Raw genomic sequence first — 20,241 nt, forward strand, 5'->3', positions numbered from 1 at the left:
CTGAAATAAAAGTGTCCAAGTCTCTAAGTGGTGTAGAGACACAGCAAATCCTGGTTTGTGTGTGTGTGTGTGTGTGTGTGTGTGTGTGTGTGTGTGTGTGTGTGTGTGTGTGTGTGTGTGTGTGGCTTGAGGTTTACAAATGGTCCATTATTAGTCCACTCCTGGTGGATGTTGCACAGTCATGCAACAGTTACTGTGCAGATTAATGGACTATTAGTGATTCTTATTCTCTCAATTTTTAGTCATTTTTTTTTCTACGCAATTAAAAAAAAGTTTCTTTTTCTGGTTTTCTCACAGATTTTCATCTCAGGCAGTCCCTCTGCTTCTCTCCGTCACATATTTTCATTTTCCCGTCATCCGTCTGTGCCCACCCACTCTTCACTACCAGGACACTAATAGATCGGCTAAAGAGCTTCTTAATGGTGCTGACAGTGATTTATGAGAAAGGATATCTGTCAGGGGAGGCCACAGAGGAAACAACAGCAGTTAGTGTGAAGCTTTGATGTACTAATATGATAACACAAGTCAGTATAATGCACCTAATGGAAATCATAGAATATGATAAAATACACAACGAAGCACTCTGTACATGAAAAATACACAAACAGATTCAGTGTTTCCCATAATTTTAAGGACCTTGTCTCTCACACATCCATGCCTTGTTTAGAATCACCAAGTAGCCTAACATGCCAGGTCTTTGTACTGTGGGAGGAAGCTGGAGCAGCCACACAAGGCACACGGAGAACATTCAAACACCACAGAAAGGCCCCTACCCACTGCACCAACCTACCACCTGTTGAATATAATTATTGGCATTAAATAATGTGAGTGGGATGAGATGAGATAAGATTGGGGGGGAGGTGTGTATTTGCTAGTCAGCTGTAGAGAAAATGTGGGTGTTATCTCACCTTTTCCAGCATAGATGCACAAGTATGAGGTGTTGGTGCAGATTTGCCTTGTTGATTATTCTCTAAACTTCAGTCTTGTTGTTTCTTCATATGCAAACCTAAACTGTGCTGCCATGTTCTTTGACAGAGGAGATGCTTTCTCTTGGCAACCTTTCCAAACTTGTTCAGTCTTTTTCTAATTGCCCTGTCATGAACTTTAGCATTTAACATGCTACATGCTAACTGAGGTCTGTAGAGTCTGAAATGTAGATCATGGGTTTTTTCTAGTTTCTCTGAGCATTGCACCTGAAGGCTTTTCACTCGTGAATAGCCTTTCTCACTATACAACAATGGACTTTAAACAGTTTGGAAAGGGCCTGATGAACCTTCCTAAATTAATAGACAGATGATGTGTTTCATCCTTAGCATCATGTTAATACTCACCTTAAGGCTCCAGACCAGCAAACTTCCAAAACCTCTCTCCTTAAATAAACAATGTCACAGTATATGTCATCTCTGTTCTTCATTTCAGCTTGTATTTACCTAATTTTAGAACCTACTGTTGACCAGATGATTTACCATTATGCCCTGATACGCAAAACCCTAAAATTGAAAAATGCACTTTCTTTTTTCACATGACTGTATATAATTTATTTGTTTATTCTGTAAAAAAAAATAAAAGGCACAAATAACAAAGTGGCACTGAAATTCTCGTCTAACCCAACCAAAGAATACAGATAACTAAACTTTCCAAAACTGAAGCTCTGATGCTTTATTTTTTGTCTCAATACTGCACAGCCTCTCATGTTGATACATCTAAAAAGAAATAAAATGGCTTCAGCTGTTAAAAAAATTCACAGAGGTTCACGTGAGATGATGATTCACTCTGTATACACAGTATATAAAAGATAAAAGCAGTTTCTGGCTGTGAAAACGAACTGTTTAAAAAGCAACCTGTGAAAAACAAACCTACTTCTCACATTCTCCTGACGATTTTATGGTCACAGCTGCTAGTTTTAAGTCTTATTCAAGACAGAATGATGTTCATTTCATAAACAGTGATCACATGTAGAAAAAGCGGGGTTCGATCTGTGGAGGAGCTACCTTTTGATTGACAGTGTGCTACCATATGAGCGTGCAGTGTCCTTAGTTCCTCGGTCAGCTCCACCCCTGGCTCAGGGTTTAAACAGGACAGGATTGTGCTGTTTAAATAAGGCTTAAAAACTAGTGGCTACATTCATCTTTTATACAAAGTCGATGCTTTCTCACTAGAATAAGTGAACTCAATGCTCAGGTGCTTGTCTCCATTTCTACAAAATCAAATGGCGGTATTGAATAGAGAGGAGCAGCTGATCAGAAACCGCTGACCACTCTAGCTCAGACATCTTTCCTCCTTTGGGGTTATTCTCGATGATGGCTGGACTGGGAGCCATTACCCTGAGACAGGATATGGACTGTGGGGTGGGATGGGGTGTACAGTAAGTGAGTGATGCAGATAGCAGACTGCTGTCATGTTTAAGACTGAAGGAGCACAAGGAGGAAGATCTGAATCAACAAAATGCTTTCAGCACATTCAGCTTCTGGGTTACTGCAGCACAGTCCTCAGTTTGGATCACTAGTGCAACTGGAAAAGTCTTTAACTTCTGCTCAAACTTTGCTTAATAAAGCAGGAACAATAAGAAAAAGAAAGACAAAAACATCCACTTATAAAGCTTTCTGTGTGCACTGCAGAAAATATAAATATATATATATATATATATATCCCGATATAGTATTTATTTTCCTTATTGCATCTTAAAATCAAAACATTTCAGAAAATAAATGAGGGAAAAAGTGATTACGTATCCACACCAGGCCTACTACTGGTCACTTTTTGACTTTTTGAAATACTGTCACATTCAAAAAAGCATTTTCAAAGCAGAGCAACCTGCACTTGAGACAAACTGTATCCCCTTAAGTTTATTCCTTTAATTTATAGAACGCAAAGTCCGTGAGAATGAATGCAGCACGCTGTGCGGTTTTACAGTCACTATCTGCGCTTCTTGTTCGTGTTCTTCCTCTTCAGAGCCAGTATCCAAGCAGGGAGGGTAGTCCGCCGGGCCGGTGCCTCCTCCCCTGCCGCTACCGGATGCACTTCACACTCCTGCTCTGTCACAGAGTCCTCATCTGTAGCTGCTGAGTCATCCTCCAAGTCTGAAGCGTCCAGATCCATGTCTGGAGATTCTATGGCCACCACTTCCTCCGCAAAACGAACCCGGCGGTTCTCCTCCACTCGCCTCTGAACCGAGAAAGAAGCACGAAACACAAAAAAGTTACAGCGAAATTAGCATCTGATTAAATATTATAGAGACTGAATGATTTCCTCAAGTTTTTCAAATCATTCCATTAATTTTATTTTTGTGTGTACAAAAAACAAAAAAAGTAGCTTATTTAAATCCTTCGTGCAATTAACATGTGAGTTATTACTGATTTGAGAAACTTTGTGGATGTTGACATTTTAAAATTTCCAACCACAAGGAGGCGCTGCGATACACACTATCTTACCCTTTTATTCACTATCTCCATTGAGGACTCTGACTCCTGGGATGCGGGGTATTTGAGGACACCATGGGGCGCTCGAGCCAAAGGATTAAAAGCAGTTGGGGAGAGAGAGGCTGAATGAGCGTTTAGGGTGTATAAGGGTATTACGTTCTCGTGCTCTGACTCTCCTGTTTCAACCATCATCTGGCTGCTCGTAGGATTCAATGAAGACATGTCCCCTTCTGTAAAACAAAAGAGACAGCTTGATTTCCTGAGCAGCTGCCAAATTAAATGGCTCAAACAATAAAAACTCTTTATCCATAACTGATTATTAATGTTGCTGCTGGACAGAGTATTAAGCTGTTCTGACCTCTGTCTGTCTGTTCTCCATCGCTTATTTTGTCGGCTTGAAGCCTGTCGTCTCTCCTGTCAGCTGACTGATGCTGTCTCTTTCTGTTGAGGGTGACTCGGCTCTTCAGCGCCTTGTTAAGCGGATTTCCTACACTCTGCAAAGGACAACAGAGAATGGGAGAATCACAAAGTTGTCATATTGATAATATAGCTATTCTTTTTTATATTAACTGGATGAACATGAGATATTTTTTGTTTATGAATATCTTACCACTACAAATGATGGAGGTCTTATTTGCTGTTCCAGTCTGCTCGCTCCAGACTGCATATGTGGGTAGTTGTGACCATCTTCCATTGGTTCTGAAGGGTCAGTCTGATGTAGTTTTCCACCCGAAATGTCCGTACTTGCAGCTGGGAAAGCATTAGGCAATGTTTGCGCCATGCTGAAGTCTGTGGCCAGTGATGGCTCTGTGCTCCTGAAGCTCCACTGGTTGCCTGCACTGCCAAATTGGTTCAAAATCCCATTTGACTGAGTGCTACTGTGAGGATTTAGTTGGTTTTGGGGTTGGCTCATTGGGTCCTCTAATGGTCTCTGATTGGTTGATGAGGATGAAAGGCTGGGACTGAGGAACTTGGCCCACTCTTGGCCCTTAGTGATCTCTTCCAGCAGGCTGAATGACCCGAGGCCCAATTCAAAGTCACTGGCAGGTCTGAAACGGGACAAAATCTTCTGTAAACTCAAAAATTCAGTATCCAAATCACATCGCTACCAGCAGCACAAAGAGATTTTTACTCAAAATAACCCAAAATAACATTTCAGAGTTCACTCAGAGGAGGTGTGATGTTATTACAGGCCCTTGAATACAGTTAGCTCCATAACTTTTTGGACAAAGAGAATATTTTTGAGGTTTTGCCTCTGTACACCACCACGGTTGATTTTAAACAAACAATCAACAGGTTATTAGAAAAAAATGAATTAAGCCTTTAGGAATTAGTCATTTTTATGCACCGAGGTTCAAAATGAATGAGACAACTGACTGACAAGCAGTAGAGGCCTACTCCCTTGTTATTTCATGACAAGTGAAGAAAGCATAATATCTCAAGTTGATTCAAAGTGTTAAAATTGCATTTAATAACTTTTCACTGTATTTTTAAATATGAGTCCCAAAGAGATGTCTGTGGCTGAAAAAACAAAATAAACCTCTGAGAGAGACAGCAAAAACTTCAGGAGTGTCCAAATCAACAATCTGGTTCATTCTTATAAAGAATGAATACAGCGGCCTGATCAGCAACACCGAAATGCCTGAAGGCCCACAGGAGACAACTGAAGTGAATGATGACAGAATTATTTCCATGGTTAACAAAAACAACTTCACTCAACTCACTCAAGAGGTTTCTCGAGGAGGTAGGTGTATCATTATCAAAGACTACAATCAAGAGACGCCTTCGTGAATAGAAACAGAGGGTTTACAACAAGGTGCAAACTACTGATTACACTCAAGAGCAAGAAGCCCAAATTAGACTTTTGCCAGAAAACATGTGGTTCTGAAAAATTCTTTGGACTTTGAACTGGAATGATAGAAAGATAAAAATGTGGAGGACAGAAACATCTCATGATATTCATACCACGTCATCTGTCAAACATGGTAGAGGCAGTGTTACAGTATAGGCATGTACAGCTGGAGCTGGGTCACTGGTCTTTATTAGTGATATGACTGCTAAAAGAAGCAGCAGGATAAATTGTGAAGTGTGCAGGGCTCTACTCTCTGCTCCGATTCAACCAAATGCTCCAAAACTGATCAGGACAGTGTTTCATGGTGCAAATGGAGACTACAATTATACTCCAAAAGCAACCCAAGAGTTTCTCAAGGCAAAGAAACGGATATTCTTCGATGGCCATTTCAGTCACCTGAGCCTAACAGAGGATGCTTTTCAGTTACCAAAAACTAAACTGAAACCAGAGAGACCCACAAACAACTGTAGGGGACTACGGTAAAGGTCAGGCAGAGCATCGCAAGGGAAGAAACACAGCATTTTAAGTCAAGTCCAGTCAAGTCAAGTGGCTTTTATTGTCATTTCGACCATGTACAGTGGTACAGTACAAAGTGAAATGAGACAGCATTCCTCCGAGACCCTGGTGCTACACATGACATATAACAGACAAACACAGGACTAGACTTCTCCAAAAGTTGAATCTGTTCATCTGGACGTAGCGTTTTGTGGGAGAAACGTTTCGTCACTCATCCAAGTGACTTCTTCAGTCTCCAGTCTCGAGACTGAAGAAGTCACTTGATGAGTGACGAAACGTTCTCCCACAAAACGCTACGTCCAGATGAACAGATTCAACTTTTGGAGATTTACTTTCCTGGATGATTGAGAATGCATCAAGACAGGACTAGACTACGTAAAAGTGCAATGTGCAAAAAAATAAACAAGACAAGACAGTGCAACACTAAACACAACGATATAGACATAACACAGTGCAATAGAAATGTGCAAAATGCTGAGTATTGTGCAAAAATAACTTGGTGTCTGTAGGGGTGTCTGTGTGTGTGTGTGTGTGTGTATGAATGTGAGACACTGCATATGTGTCAGTCCAGTCACTGAGTGTTCAGGAGTCTAACGGCTTGGTCATTGACTGCAAATTACTTTAATCCAAGTACTGAAAATTGTATTTAGATTTAAAATTATCTTAGTACAACCAATTACTTCTGATCCCCTGAAATTTCTAAACAGCTAATGCAAAATTTTTGTAAAACCCCAGTGTGCAGGAACAAAACTACAAAAACTGTCATTGTCCAACAACTTATGGACCTAACTTTATATTATAGAGCAGAGATATCAAACTGATTTTACATAATGGGCCACATGCAGACCACTTTGTGTAAGAGTACATTTAATCCCTGAGAGATCTCAATATAGGAAAAAAGAAGTGCAGTTTTAACAATATGTCTCAGCTTTACAACATAATAAGAAATGCTGCTGTACTTAATGAAAGAAATCTCTCAGCAGATTAAATTATTAAAGTTCTGTTTGCTCATTGTCCAGGCTGTCCTGGAGAAAGCTTTTGTCAATACACAGAAAATGTCCTATTTTATTTGTTTACCTTACTGTGGTCTTCTTGCAAAAACCAGACATGTCTATAGTAGATAGTAAAAGAATAGGAACTTGTGTTTATCTGTTACTTCATTATTGTATTATGAATGATTGTGGGAAAGGTCTTTATCACTAGAACAAGCTGTAAAGTTTATGAAAATACAGTTAAAAGTCAAAAATGTATGCCCTCCTTCACATTTTCCAAAGACATTCAGTGGGCCGAATTGGAGTCTTTGCCAGTTCGATTATGTTTGACTAAATTCTATTAGCAAGTATTACTGTTTAGTCCACTGCGCCACAGAACTCCACTGTTTCCCTAGAAATGTATCAATATACATAAAACACATCAATGACACACACTGTGGCAGTAGTTTAGATTAGTTTACATGGGCCTTCATGGGCCAACTAAGCTTACAAGTTAACTCAATACAACTGAAATGCTGACCAGAGCAAATTTGATAAAACCTGGTTTTTGTTTGTTGCCTGTTGTTATTTGTTTTTACCCCCTGAGACACCACCAGTCAAGTATCGGCATGTTTTTATATTGCTTTAAGGCTTGTTCTTATCTTTTGTCATTGGTCAAATTCGCACTTTTACAATTTCTAAGCTATTTCATATTCTCTACAACCTACTTTTCATGCTCTCATTTCCAGCAAGTAGGGCTCAGGTGGCATTTCCTGTACATTAAATATACTACAGACCAGTTTTGCACCACTTCTAGATCACTTGATTATGTTTTTGTAGTGTTCCTCAATCTTCCTCAAGATCCAGCCAGCTAAGTCTACCTGTTTTATGAAATTACAAATCCTTCAAAATTAAAGCTACATATATGGGAGTTTTTAATAATTTATGTCTCTGGTAGGAAAAACAAAAAAGGAAACAAACTTGGCTTTGGGATGTGAGTATCTTTCCATCTTTTGTGTTAAGTTCTAATGAGAGAATCGTTCTTTATGAGTTACTTGCACAGAAACTGTGTACATCTGTTTCCTTTTATAGCAGGTTATAAAAAAATCTCATCGTACACATGAAAGTTTGTAATGACACATGCTGTCAGTGACAGGGTGTGTTTGGCACATCAGACCACAGACGCACATCAAAAGTAAAGATGTCCGATGGCTGGAAACATCTCAAATACTTTGCATATCTTACTGCCGACGTTTCAAAGTAAATAAAGCCAAAAAAACCTGTACGGCTTTCAGTTTGTGCCATGCTGCTAGAGTGCAGGTCTGGATGTATTTGTGCAATTTAGCATCATTTGTGTGCCTGTTACCTGATGTGGCTGTCGTTAGTGGCGTCCTGTGTGCGTGCAGGAAGCATTTTACTGGCTCCACTGGTGTCCAGTGAATGGAGGGTCCTTTCATCCTTATTTGACGCATTGATGAGGCTTTCTGCAACCTGGTTTGAGTGTGAAATCTGCGTGAAAAAACAAGTTGCAGTGTCACTTCAAGATTTCTTTTTGATGATTATATGACAAAACCACACTACTCACCTCAGGTCCCTCCTCACTCTTCTGGTCTCCTATGCTTCCTCCTTCTTCTTCTTTTCCCTTTTTTCCTTGTCTGTCCTTCCATCGATCCTTGAGCCTCTGCGTCCACCTTCTGGTTTTATTCTCAGATGATCTCTGTTTCCTCCTCACGCTGCTGTTTGTTGTTTTTTGACTGTCTGTGGCAACCTGCGAATCTTTGTTTTCTGCCATCGCTCCAAATCCTCCATTTCCTACGTTTAACGCTTCATTGTCTTGACCTCCTGCGAAAGGGTCTGTGTTTTTCACGGCCCACAGGTAGGCCTTAGGTTTCAAGCCCTGCTCCTGGTTCTCATTCACTCCCATGCTTTGGGCAGCATGTGCGTTAGGAGGCATGCTTCTTTTCATTGCAGAATTGCCAAAACTCCACTTCTCAGTATCAGTCCTCTCAAAGGAAGCATCCTTAAGTGATGTGGTAGGAAACAGCTGCCCTGTTACTGTTGGGGTGATCGCAGGCTGTGTCGCCTGTCCCATAACCCTGCTATCACCAGTGTCACCATCACTGTTGTCTTTCTGGGAGGGGAAGGAAATAAAACCCCTGTCCACCCCACCTCCATGACCGGGCTGCTGTAGTTGACCAAATTTGAAGCTAAAGTTGCTGTCTGCAGCAGGGCTCCTGACCTTATTCGAAGGGATACCATTAGTACCTGGGCTGCTGTTTTCTGGTCCAAGTGTGTGCCGGTGCCCCTGGCCCTCTCTTTCCGACTGCAGCCTCAGTTTCTGCAGCATGGACTGCAGCAGGGCGTGGGAGTCTGCTGGATTAGGTGACTGAGACATCTAGGAACACAACCTCTAAGTCCTCTAAATCCAGGAGTCGCAGAAACACGTGTCAACACCACAGTGAAACCGGATAAACAAGGACGGACTCTACGCAAGTAATATAATTCGTCGCTTTACAACCAGCATGACAAGAGGGAAAATACCTTTGTGTAGAAGATATCACTCTTTGGTCCAGTTCTTGTTAGAAAGACACCTGTTATGGCTGCTTTCGCCTTTCTGAATAATCCAATCCCTTTCCATGACAATGTAGTTGCTTCATAGCAAATATGAAGAAAGATCCACCTCTTTCACTTAACCGTCCAGAGGTAGAAATCCTTCTTCTTCTTCTTCTCTGTGTAAACTGCTGCTTCTTATGCTGCCTCCACTAATCCTCGATCCTCAAGAAGAGCAGCAGAAGTCTTCTTCTCTTGTTCTGCAACAAAGAGATATAAGCTTTTGTTGTTTTCCCAATTTTCAAAAGTCTCTCGCTTTTACGAAATACCCATAGTTCCATTACACTACGGGTGTTGTAGTCACACCTCTTCTCCAGCAGCCACTTATATCACTGGTAATGGGAGGGGAGACTGTGCACGGCTGCGTTCCTCAGATCTTACAAACTGAAGCAGACCAACAAGAAAGACCAGTGAGGTGAGATAATTGTTTGCTGACTCTAACTCTCTCCCACTGTGTGTCTTTCTGCCCATCTTTGTATTTTGCCCTCCCTTCCTTCTCATTTCTCTACTTGGCACGCTTGCTCACACAAGTGCACACACACCCTCTGTGACCCGTAACTGATAATTATAGGGCGTTCTTTAAGAGCGGCCGCTATGTATGCGCCTGCCAAATTAAAGATATAGGAAAATGTCTGCACTGAGCTTTGCAGTAACCCATTTTATACCAACTCTGTGAAAAATGCTGTCACAGAGTTCTTTGCTACTGTTGTTGAAATAAAGTAGTAGATTCTCCAAACATGCAGTGTACTTCAGCTTGGAGAACACCATGCAATATTTCTTATAGGTTTGTTAGCCACCAGCTATATTGTTCCCCACTGCAAGTCATTACAAGATGCTGCTGCCCTGATAAACTCTTAACTGTTTTAACTATATTTCAGCCTACTAAAATGCATTTTAAACCACTTGTCATTACAGTAATTGTACTGCCTTCTTTCTGACTGAAGGTTTAGACTATAAGATTAACTAGGTACACTACAGTACTTGAAAGGTTACTTTCCTATTCTGACATGAACTTATTTAATAATAATCATGTTGCTAATCATTAAGTAAAGTTTATATAACAATTAGTAATAATATACTTCTTTATCCACTACATTAATACCTTATTTTTTGTTTTTTCGTCACGCCATCTTTATATATTTCTAACCGGGACGATCACAAATAACCAGCCACGAAGATGCAGTGAAAAAAAGACAAGTGGCAGAATGTTCACTTGGAAACTAAGTGCGCATGTGCACTGTCAAACTCACGCCCCCTTTAAGTTGCCGTGTATCTGATTGGTCCGCACTTTGTAAGCGGGTAATGGCGGCGTAAACAACGCTGACATCGATGAAAGAGACACTGCTTAACCGAGAAAAATAAACTTAGACTGGAAATAAACGGAGTATGCTTTCGGTAGGAAGATTTGCTCTCGGTGTGGAAACGATTAAAACTCCGTCTTGTGTACTTCTCGGTGATGCTTAGCCGCTCGTTTTGGCTAACTTTTAGCCAAATGTGCTAACTTAGCCGAAAAGTGAGTTTGCAGAGATGCACTGTATCGTAACGGGAGGAAACGTGAAAGGTAGCAGACATTTCCTGCATATTAAACACAGTCTCTAGCTAGAATATGTATCATTAATTAGTTGTCGCTAATAATTATCTTGTGCGTGTGTTGGTGGGTGTGTCTGTACCGTCCAGTACTGGCCAAAGCCGTCCATTCTCTGTCCAGGATCGGCGATGAGCTGTATGTTGAGCCTCAGGAAGATGGGGTGAGCTGTTCTGACACTGACTTGCACACCATCACTTCCTCCTACAATGCAGATAGGCTTGTTGCTTCCTGTGGGTGCACACTTTGCGTCAATGAAAAAAGTTGATTTGTTGGTCTCTCTCTCTCTCGTAGCTGGCCCTGCGGTCTGTGAACTCCTCTCGGTCGGCTTATGCTTGCTTCCTGTTCGCACCACTCTTCTTCAGCAGGTGCAGAATACATGCCTGTGTTTATAAATGGCATCTCTGTGTGAGAGAAAAAGAAAGCGTGTATATGAGCTAACTTTAATCTGCCTTTTATACCTCTGTTTTTCTGTGCAGGTACTCCACTACTAGTGGGGATAACTTCCGCTGCAAGATGGCAATAAAGGTGTGAGAGAATTAGATAAGCTTCTGTTTTTCAAGGCGTTATACAGTCTGGGTGTGACATTGATTACATTTGAGTAGATAATGTGGTTCCCAAACTTTCATGATGACATAACACCCAAAGTTATTATAGCGTTCTTTTCTTTAGGAACATTTAGAACATTTAGGATATGCCAGAGGTGTGTTTTTCACAAGTTCAGATTAGCTTTTACTACAGATATGCAACTTTGTGAAGGTATTTAAGTTCCAGTTACAATCTTGTGAAAACTATCTTTCTCAGGTCTTTGTTACTTACAGTTAGAACTGTGAAAAACTAAGTACACCCCATGATTCAGTAGCTTGTAGAACCACCTATAGGAACAATCACTTGAAGTTTATGAGTCTCTTACATTGTTTCAAAGTAATCGTTTTCTGTTTGACTTTACCAGTGTCTCAAATCTTTGTGGTGGAGTTTTGGCCTATTGTTCTTTACAGTGTTGCTTCAGTGCATCACGGTTTGCAGACATTCATTTATGCACAGTTCTCTTAAGGTCCCACCTCAGCAGTTCAGTTGGGGTCAGGTCTAGAGCTTAATTATTTTCTTTTTCAGCCATTCAGTTGTAGATTTGCTGTGGTACTTGGGATTCATGTCCTCCTGCATGATGCTGTTTGGGCCAAGTTTTGACTGTCAGACCGATGTCCTCACATTTCAGTCTGGAATACTTTGGTAAACAGAGGAGTTCATGGTCAACTCAATGAGTGGAAGGTGTCAGTGTCCTGTGGCTGCAAAACAGGCTCAAATCATCACCTTCTCCCCATCATACCTGACAGTTGGTATGAGGTGTTTGTGCTGATATGCTGTGTTTGGTTTTCACCAAACAGAGGTCTTGTGGTTTCTTCAGTTGCAAGCCGAAGATGTGCTGCCATATTCTTTTACAGCCAAGAGAGGCTTTCTGCTGGCAACCCTTCCAAACAAGCCAAACTTCTTCAGTCTTTTTCTAATTGTACTCTCGTGAACTTTGACATTTAACTGCTAACTAAGGCCTGTAGAGTCTGAAATGTAGCTCTTGGATTTTTTTTTTTTTTTTTTTTTTTTTTGCAGTTTCTCTGTTCACTGCACAGTCTGTCACTGGTGTGAGTTTGCAGGGACGTCCACACCTGGAAGGATTGACAGCTGTCTTGAATGTTTTCCACTTGTAATTAATCGTCCCCACTGTGTTCAAATTATTTGGAATTCGGTTTATAACCACTGTCAGACTGCTTTGCATCAACAATGGCTTCTTTAAGATCACTGCTGACGTTCCATCCTTGGGATTGTGTTAACACACACCTGAATGCTCCAGACATGCAAACTACTCACATTTTGAATTTGATTACAAGCACCTAGCAGTAAGACGGTACTTAGTTTATCTCGGGATTGCATAGAGTCAGTCACTTGACTGTCACGGATCTCAATAAACATGCTTACCAAAGGCCCCTCAGGCAGGTTGTGATAAGTATCACTTCAGTTACTTTTCTTTTGTTTTCTAGTCTAGTTTTAATTCTTTTTAAGCTCACAGTTAATTTTAAATAACTACATTGACCTTGCAATAAACCCCAAAGTCCCATCACAAAAAGTTCAACCACTCGATCACAAAAGATGTACTGAAACTACAGCTGCCAGTCTAATAGTTTGGTCAGGTTTGCATTCATGTGACCACTACCAAAATGTGAAAAATGTCAATTTTAACTTACTCTCTATATATTTTTCTTCTCCTTTTCTCACTGGTTTACATTCATTTTCAGTCTCAGTTTGCCATGTTAGGGAAATGTGGCTGATAGTTTCTTGATTACTTTGATTTTAAACATACTAAAGATAAACATCACACTTTCTTATAATGATTTTTTCTGTTCCTTGTTTTTTTTTTCGTTGTTGCTGTTTTTCAAATTAACTGCATGATGGCAGTACTTGGGCCTCCCTGATGTAACTACAGTTAGGAATAGCAGATCTTATTCTTAGGATTGAGAGTGTAGTCTTGTATCTGCTGACAGCTTCAAATGCCTCCTTTCCTGTCGTGTTACCACCCTTCGGTTGTGGTTATCTGTGTTCAAGTTTTGCAAAAGCCTCACAGCTTCCTCGTATTAACAGTTGTACTTAGCAGTTATATCAGAGAGTGGATTGTGTGTCACTTTTCAGAAACGGCAAACATATTGATTTAGATATCATTTGAGTGTCACTAAAATGTTTATTCACATTGATTGCTACCAGAGTGTGTCATTGCGTATTGATAAGCATTATTTTTCCCCTGTGTTTCAGAGTGTACAGTCTGTGTTCAGATCTCTGACAACTTTGGAGAAGACAGTGGAAAAGTGTCACATTGATCTCGACAAACAGAAGGACCGTCTCACCTTCACCCTGCACTGCAAGCACGGTATCAGTGATTCACTTCATTATCAGATCATTTAAAGTGTTTTCCGTAGATGATTTAAGAAGGCTTACAACTCATTCAGGCATGTAAAATGGTGCTGGTGTCAAACCCAGAGATGAGGGAACACATCCAGTTCTTACATCCTTGCATTGACTTACAGATAAATATGAGTCTTTATAATTCTGTATTTATAATACAAGTAGTTATCATTTATAAGTCTGTACTTACACTCTAATAGTCCACCAGATACTGCAGAACCCAAATATATTAGAGATAAGTTGACTGAGTAAAATGTAGTCTGTCAGGCCTGCAGGTCACTGCTGCACAGAGCTAAAACAAAACTTCTATAATCTCTTTGAAACTTAGAGGTGCCTCAACTGTAGCTATTTTAAATGAAAAACTACCCTTTTTCCTATGGCTTTTACATGTATTTATTAAACTATACAGTACTGTGCTAAACTCTTGAGTCACTCCTCATTTCTTTATATTTTGCTAATAAAATAGGAAATAGGTGCAGGGATTTATTGAAACATGCAAACATACATGGAAATACAGTATATCAGGCAAAAACTGTATAATTGTAACAAGTTAGAAAGTCAGTATTTGCTATAAGCATCTTTATTCTTCAACACAGTCTGAACCCTTAGGCAGCTTTCTTGTTGTGTCTTTAAGTAGTCTTCAGGAATAGTTCTCCAGGCTTCATTCAAAGGTCTTATTTGGATGTTTGCTGCCTTTTGTTCCATTTTCCGTCAAGATGGTCCCACACTGCTTTAATAGCATTGAGGTCCGAACTCTGGAGAGGCCAATCCACGACTGAGAGTGTGTTTTTCTATCCAAGTATGCTTTAACGGCTTTGGCAGTGTGTTTGGGATTATTACCTTGCTGAAAAATGAAGCCATTGCCAATCAGACATTTTTTAGTTGATATTGAGAGGTGGATAAAAATCTGATGATACTTTTTTGGGTTCATAATTCAATTCAATGTTAATTATATAGCAGCAAATCATAACAACAGTTGCCTCAAGGCGCTTTATATGGTAAGATAAAGACTCTACAATAATAAAGAGAAAACAGAACCTGGTTCCACAGAAGAGGGGCCTAAAAGTAAGCCTGCAGTCTGAGAGCAGCAAGCTCTATTGGGGTGATATGGCACTATAAGGTCATTAAGATAAGATGGGGCCTGATTATTCAAGACCTTGTATTTGAGGAGCAGGATTTTAAATTTGATTCTGGATTTAACAGGGAGCCAACGAAGAGAAACCAGTATAAGAGAAATGTGCTCTCTCTTTCTAGTTCCTGACAGAACTTTTTCCACAGCATTTTGGATCAGCCGAAGGCTTTTCAGGGAGTTTTTAGGCCATCCTGATAATAACGAATTACAGTAGTCCAGCTTAGAAGTAATAAATAAAACACTTCACCCGTTGCCTACTGGTGGTGGTCAGAGGGCCCGGTGGCGCCAGTGTCCGGCAGCCTCGCCTCTGTCAGTGCGCCCCAGGGTGGCTGTGGCTACAATGTAGCTTGCCATCACCAGTGTGTGAATGTGTGCGTGAATGGGTGAATGACTGGATATGTAGAGCGCTTTGGGGTCCTTAGGGACCATAAAAGCGCTATATAAATACAGGCCATTTACCATTTAATAAATGCATGAACTAGTTTTTCAGCATCTCTCTGAGACAGGATGTTTCTAACTTTGGAGATATTCCACAAATGGAAGAAAGCAGTGCTAGATATTTGTTTAATATGTGCATTGAAGGACATATCCTGGTCAAAAATGACTTCAAGATTCCTCACAGTGTTACTGGAGGCCAAGGTAATGCCATCCAGAGTAAGAATCTGTCTCCGATTTTTTGGGCCGAGTACATTAACCACAGTTTTGTCTGAATTTAAAATTCATGAATAAAAATGATAACCATTAGAGAAAAATATTATGTTTCAAGCAGCCCCAAACCATGACAGTCTCCACTGTATTTTACACATGGCTGTAGACACTCACTGCTGTACCTCCTTTGTATATAATGATGATTATTTGGACCAAATTTAGAGTCATTAGTTCATAAGACCTGATGCAGCTGTCACAGTTATTGTCTAATTTCTCCCAGTTTCTCTTCCTTTAAATTTTTTGCTTATGTGACTTCAGTGAACAGTAGATGGATCAGATTTAGGGCCAGATGCATCTCTCAGGTCCTGTATGAGGTCTTTGCTGGATTTTCTTTCCTGTTCTTTCCATGTCTTAAGCCATGACTGTTCATCCACTGTGTATACTTTGGCTCTTTGGGAATCACTTTCATGGTGCAGAAATGCTATTTTATGCCTCTCAAACTGTTACCTTTGGCATTTTTCATAGATTCAACTAAAGAAATGGGAATCTGTTACAGCCTAATAACAGCTAATAACAAAGTGCCTAAAGATACAATTTAAAATGGGTTATTTGCTAAAATGCTCAGGTGCAAGCATTGGACTGAAAATGAATGAAGAAGAAGCCAGAAGACCTTCAGAAGGCCCGGAGAACTTTGGTCAAGAGCACTTAAAAAATTAGACTTCTACACATTACTACATATCTGATTTTTGTGACACTTTGAATCAATAAATTCTGATTTCACATCAGTTTATAAATAATGTTTTGCATCCTTTTATTTTATCTTTTGCCTGTAAAGCAACTCTTTTAATAACCTCTATAAATAAGTCGTTACATTGTACTTTTACATCTTGTTTACATTCACATATTTTGTATTTAATGAAGGCCATCGTGCATTCATCTCATTGTTTTCTGTTCGCTCACAAACTTGCTGTGATTTTTCTTTGCAGGCCTACTGAAGACACATAACCTGTCTTTCCAGGACAGCGAGAGCCTGCAGGCAGTGTTTGATAAGGACAGCTATGCCAATGTATTCAAAGCCCAGCCCAGGTCTGTAAAAATCTTTCTTCATTGTTTATTTTGCAAATCAAAACAATGAGAGTCTCCCACCTGCTTTTAATCTCTTATTTCCTTATACTTGATGGCGATATACTTTTTTTAACACCAGGAAAAACATTTTTACATTGCAGTTGGTTGATTAAATGAATAAATATGTTTAAATAGTAAAATATATTTTAATGCTGGTGTAACTTTGTAACTGTAGCTTGATTTGTTTTCTCTTGTTCTCAGGCTGCTGGTAGACACAGTCATCCATTTTCCTCCATCTCTGGAAGAAGTGACTGTGTCAGTGAGTGATGAACGGATGTGGGTCAGGAACCATGTGGAGGAAGAAGCAGGTGACAAGACTGATATGAAACAGTTTAGCCAGCGTAGTAGTGAACCAGAAACTGACATCTAATAATGACATGCATTGCCGCGTTTTGTCCTCTTGTTTTTCTGCTCTCTCAGAGGCGTCCAAAGCCATGCTGACCGAGCTGTGTTTGGCTTCAGACGAGTTTGATCATTTTGCTGCCCAAGTTCACAACAGTGTGACTTTTTGTCTGAAGGAGTTGCGGGTGAGAGAACGATATGGGGCACGCACAAGAGAGTTGCGTAAGTTAGTTTGGGAGGGGGAGAGAGGTGGTTATCAGACCAGAGTGTGAAAGAAGTTATTTGGGGACCAGATGAAAGCACTTACAAGATGTTGTGGTGTTCTTGTAATGCTTGCATAGTTTGCAAAGTCACTAACTAGTATCTCTCATTCAGGGTTTACTAGTGTTTGCAGAATCAACTGGCCTCCCTGTTTCTATGTACTTGGATGAGCCGGGCAGGTGAGCATCACCACCTGTGGATTATTTTTTTTGATTACTTGTTTCTTCCTTTTTAATAACATAATTTTTTTCTGTATCTGTTCGTGTGACAGCCCTGTGGTGCTTTCAGTAATGGACAGTGTCCTGGAAGGAAACTTTGTGCTGGCCACGCTTTCTGATGATCCCAGCCTTCGTAAAAATAGCAGCAAAGGGTAAAAACAACAATGGCGTGCTGGTTTTTGTTGATTTGGGAGGGTTTTTTCTCATGCCTGTGAACAGGAAGGACTTAGAGAGTACTGATCGTCAAAGAAAATGAAAACAAAACTACTTTACCCTTCACACAATGGCTTATTAACAGCTCAGTGACAGGCAGGAAATTCTCAACATTTACCCTACTGCGCCACCTGGTGGATCAGAGTGTAAATGAAGACAAATGCTGAGGGAGCCAATTTGCATTTCATACTCGACATTTTCAGTTGTTGTAAATGGATTTTTATTATTTGCTCCAAGAGTTTAGACCATGCTCACGGACACGGAAATGTTCTTAGTCCACCAGTTTGAATAAACTCTTTTTAAAAAGTGTGTTTATTTCACCTCAGGATTTCACCTCTTGTCATTCTGAGGATGAGAGGCTAAATCTGAAGAACTCATGTCACAGTTAACAGGTGTTTGTAGTTGCATCTTCACACAATAAATGCACTCAGTATATTTATGGGAGTGAAAAACTAGAATAGCGTAGGCTGAACTGTTATGACATTGAGCTCTAAAATTGAAGCTGATTAGTCTTGTTGATTTATTATTGTTTTGCAAGTCCAGAAAATAAAATGGTCACCATGAAGGTCAAAAGGAGCAAGAAAAGCTTTTTTTATCTTGTGTGTCATCTTTCTATGTGACTTGCACTCCAAACCGTCTGCTCCACCCCTCAGAGCGCACACAGCAGCTCCACCCCCTCCCGATGACTTCATGAATGATGACATGGACTCCTATCTAATCGCCATGGATACCAGTATTGCGCCAGGTCCCTCAAACACAGGTCCACCCCCGCCTTCATTAGCTGATGACACACGTTCAAAACGGCCTGCAGCAGTCAGCCACAAGGCAAGGATACTCATCGAGGAGGCAGAAGAAGAAGAAGAAACGGATGATCTAGACAGACTACCTAATAAAAAGGTATGCCTTAGGTTTCTCAGGAAAGATGGTGGTGTGTTAACAGGTTGTGGATTCACTTCAGTGAATCAAAAACACAGAAGTAAAATATTCTCGCACGTACAAAAAGAAGCTGATTCTTTAAAAACTGAGTCATCACAACTGTCCACATACAGTCCTCACGTGAAAAAGAACAAAAAAAGGCTGTAACAAAAAAATCATGTTCTTATTAGGTCTTAAAATGAGCTAAATACAACTTTAGATTAACGAAAACTCATGAATTATTATCATTAATTACATGTCTTACTTTTAACAAAAATGCAAAAGCAGTGTGTGTGTGTGTGTGTGTGTAACTAAATATATCCTCACTGCTTCCACAGAAATTGAGTGTGAAGATAAATACAGTAGCAGCCAAGTGCTGCTAATCAAATCCACTTGATTAACTGATTAACAGCAAGTGTGGTCACCTTTATAAAACCAGAGGTTTGGTTGTTTTTCTGGTCTGGAGCATTCAGGTGTTTGTCAATGCAGTGCCAGGGAGGAAAGACATGAGCAATAACCTTAGAGAAACAGCTGTTGCTGCCCATCAATCAGGTGAGGGTTGTAAGACCATTTCCAGTCAACCTGAACTCCATCACTGTACAGTGAGGAAGATTATTCACAAGTGGAAAACCTTCAAGACAGCTTCTCAGTGTTGCTGGAAGTGAAGGTCCTGGTAAATTCACCCAAAGGTCAGACCGTGCAGTTCTCAGACTCTACGGGCCTCAAGTTAGCATGTAAAATGTTAAGGTTTATGAGGGTGTGATTACAAAAACACTGAACAAGAATAGCTTGTTTGGAGGGCTGCTAGGAGAAAGAAACAGTCTTCTCTCTAAAAAAACATAGCAGCACACCTTATGTTTGCAGAGTTGCTTCTGAACAAACCACAGAAACCTCTGGAACAAAGGCGTGCACATTTAAGCAGATATTTCATAAAAAAATAATCAAGTGATTGAATGTTTGTATATCCTCTCAAATTACTTAAACACTGGTATCTTAACATTTTGATAAATTGTAGTCTGTAATATATTTCCCTTGTGTGTGATTTTTCTCACAGTTTCGGTCGCTCTTCTTTGGATCGGTGCTTCCCCCGTCGTCTCAGTTGAGCACACAGCCGATGACTTCTCAAGAGGTGCTGGCCAGCGACAGTGAGGAAGAAACTTAGATAACTGCAGGCTGATGGGCTAGAGGAGACATGGACTAAACTGACAGTGGGTGCATGTGCGTGCACTGTTAAACAAAGACACCTGGAGTACTTGAAGATAAAGAAATGAACACAAATGTTCATCCTTACTGGCCAGAACAAGTAGTACCTGGACCTGGTTAAATATGCAGAGGCCACCAGTACACTAAAAATGCCTCTAAAGTCTCAATATGTGAAACTAGACATGAAGCAATTCCAATTTATTTTTATTTTGTGTTTGCCCAGTTTGTAATTAAGGTGCAGTGTAAAAAGTCCCACCGAATAAAGCAAACTTATGATTCAAT

The 20,241-nt window shown here is 40.3% G+C and overlaps 2 protein-coding genes across 4 annotated transcripts; one reads left to right on the forward strand and one right to left on the reverse strand.

The window, feature by feature from the left end:
• Nucleotides 1-1,634: 1,634 nt before the first annotated feature.
• On the reverse strand, nt 1,635-11,174 carry zgc:113229 (uncharacterized protein LOC550612 homolog). Of its 3 annotated transcripts, XM_039618742.1 has the most exons (8): nt 11,039-11,174; nt 9,300-9,568; nt 8,344-9,177; nt 8,125-8,267; nt 4,030-4,468; nt 3,778-3,913; nt 3,432-3,649; nt 1,635-3,165 (listed from the first exon to the last, which is right to left on the reverse strand). In XM_039618742.1, exons 3-8 carry the CDS (start codon nt 9,151-9,153, stop codon nt 2,917-2,919), a joined length of 1,995 nt encoding a protein of 664 aa, XP_039474676.1. In that variant the 5' UTR covers nt 9,154-9,177; nt 9,300-9,568; nt 11,039-11,174; the 3' UTR covers nt 1,635-2,916. The 3 variants fall into 3 exon arrangements, with proteins under 3 accessions (XP_039474676.1, XP_031610956.1, XP_039474673.1); XM_031755096.2 differs by having other exon boundaries at nt 8,344-9,568; XM_039618739.1 differs by lacking the exon at nt 11,039-11,174 and adding an exon at nt 10,471-10,546 and having other exon boundaries at nt 8,344-9,568.
• On the forward strand, nt 10,674-20,240 carry rad9a (RAD9 checkpoint clamp component A). Its single transcript, XM_031755297.2, has 12 exons — nt 10,674-10,929; nt 11,046-11,116; nt 11,248-11,321; nt 11,433-11,481; nt 13,753-13,867; nt 16,669-16,768; nt 17,009-17,115; nt 17,228-17,334; nt 17,525-17,589; nt 17,682-17,780; nt 18,495-18,738; nt 19,811-20,240. Exons 1-12 carry the CDS (start codon nt 10,896-10,898, stop codon nt 19,916-19,918), a joined length of 1,173 nt encoding a protein of 390 aa, XP_031611157.1. The 5' UTR covers nt 10,674-10,895; the 3' UTR covers nt 19,919-20,240.
• The last annotated feature ends 1 nt before the right edge of the window (nt 20,241 follows it).

This window comes from Oreochromis aureus, linkage group 2, assembly GCF_013358895.1.
Source record: "Oreochromis aureus strain Israel breed Guangdong linkage group 2, ZZ_aureus, whole genome shotgun sequence".
Taxonomy (NCBI): domain Eukaryota; kingdom Metazoa; phylum Chordata; class Actinopteri; order Cichliformes; family Cichlidae; genus Oreochromis; species Oreochromis aureus.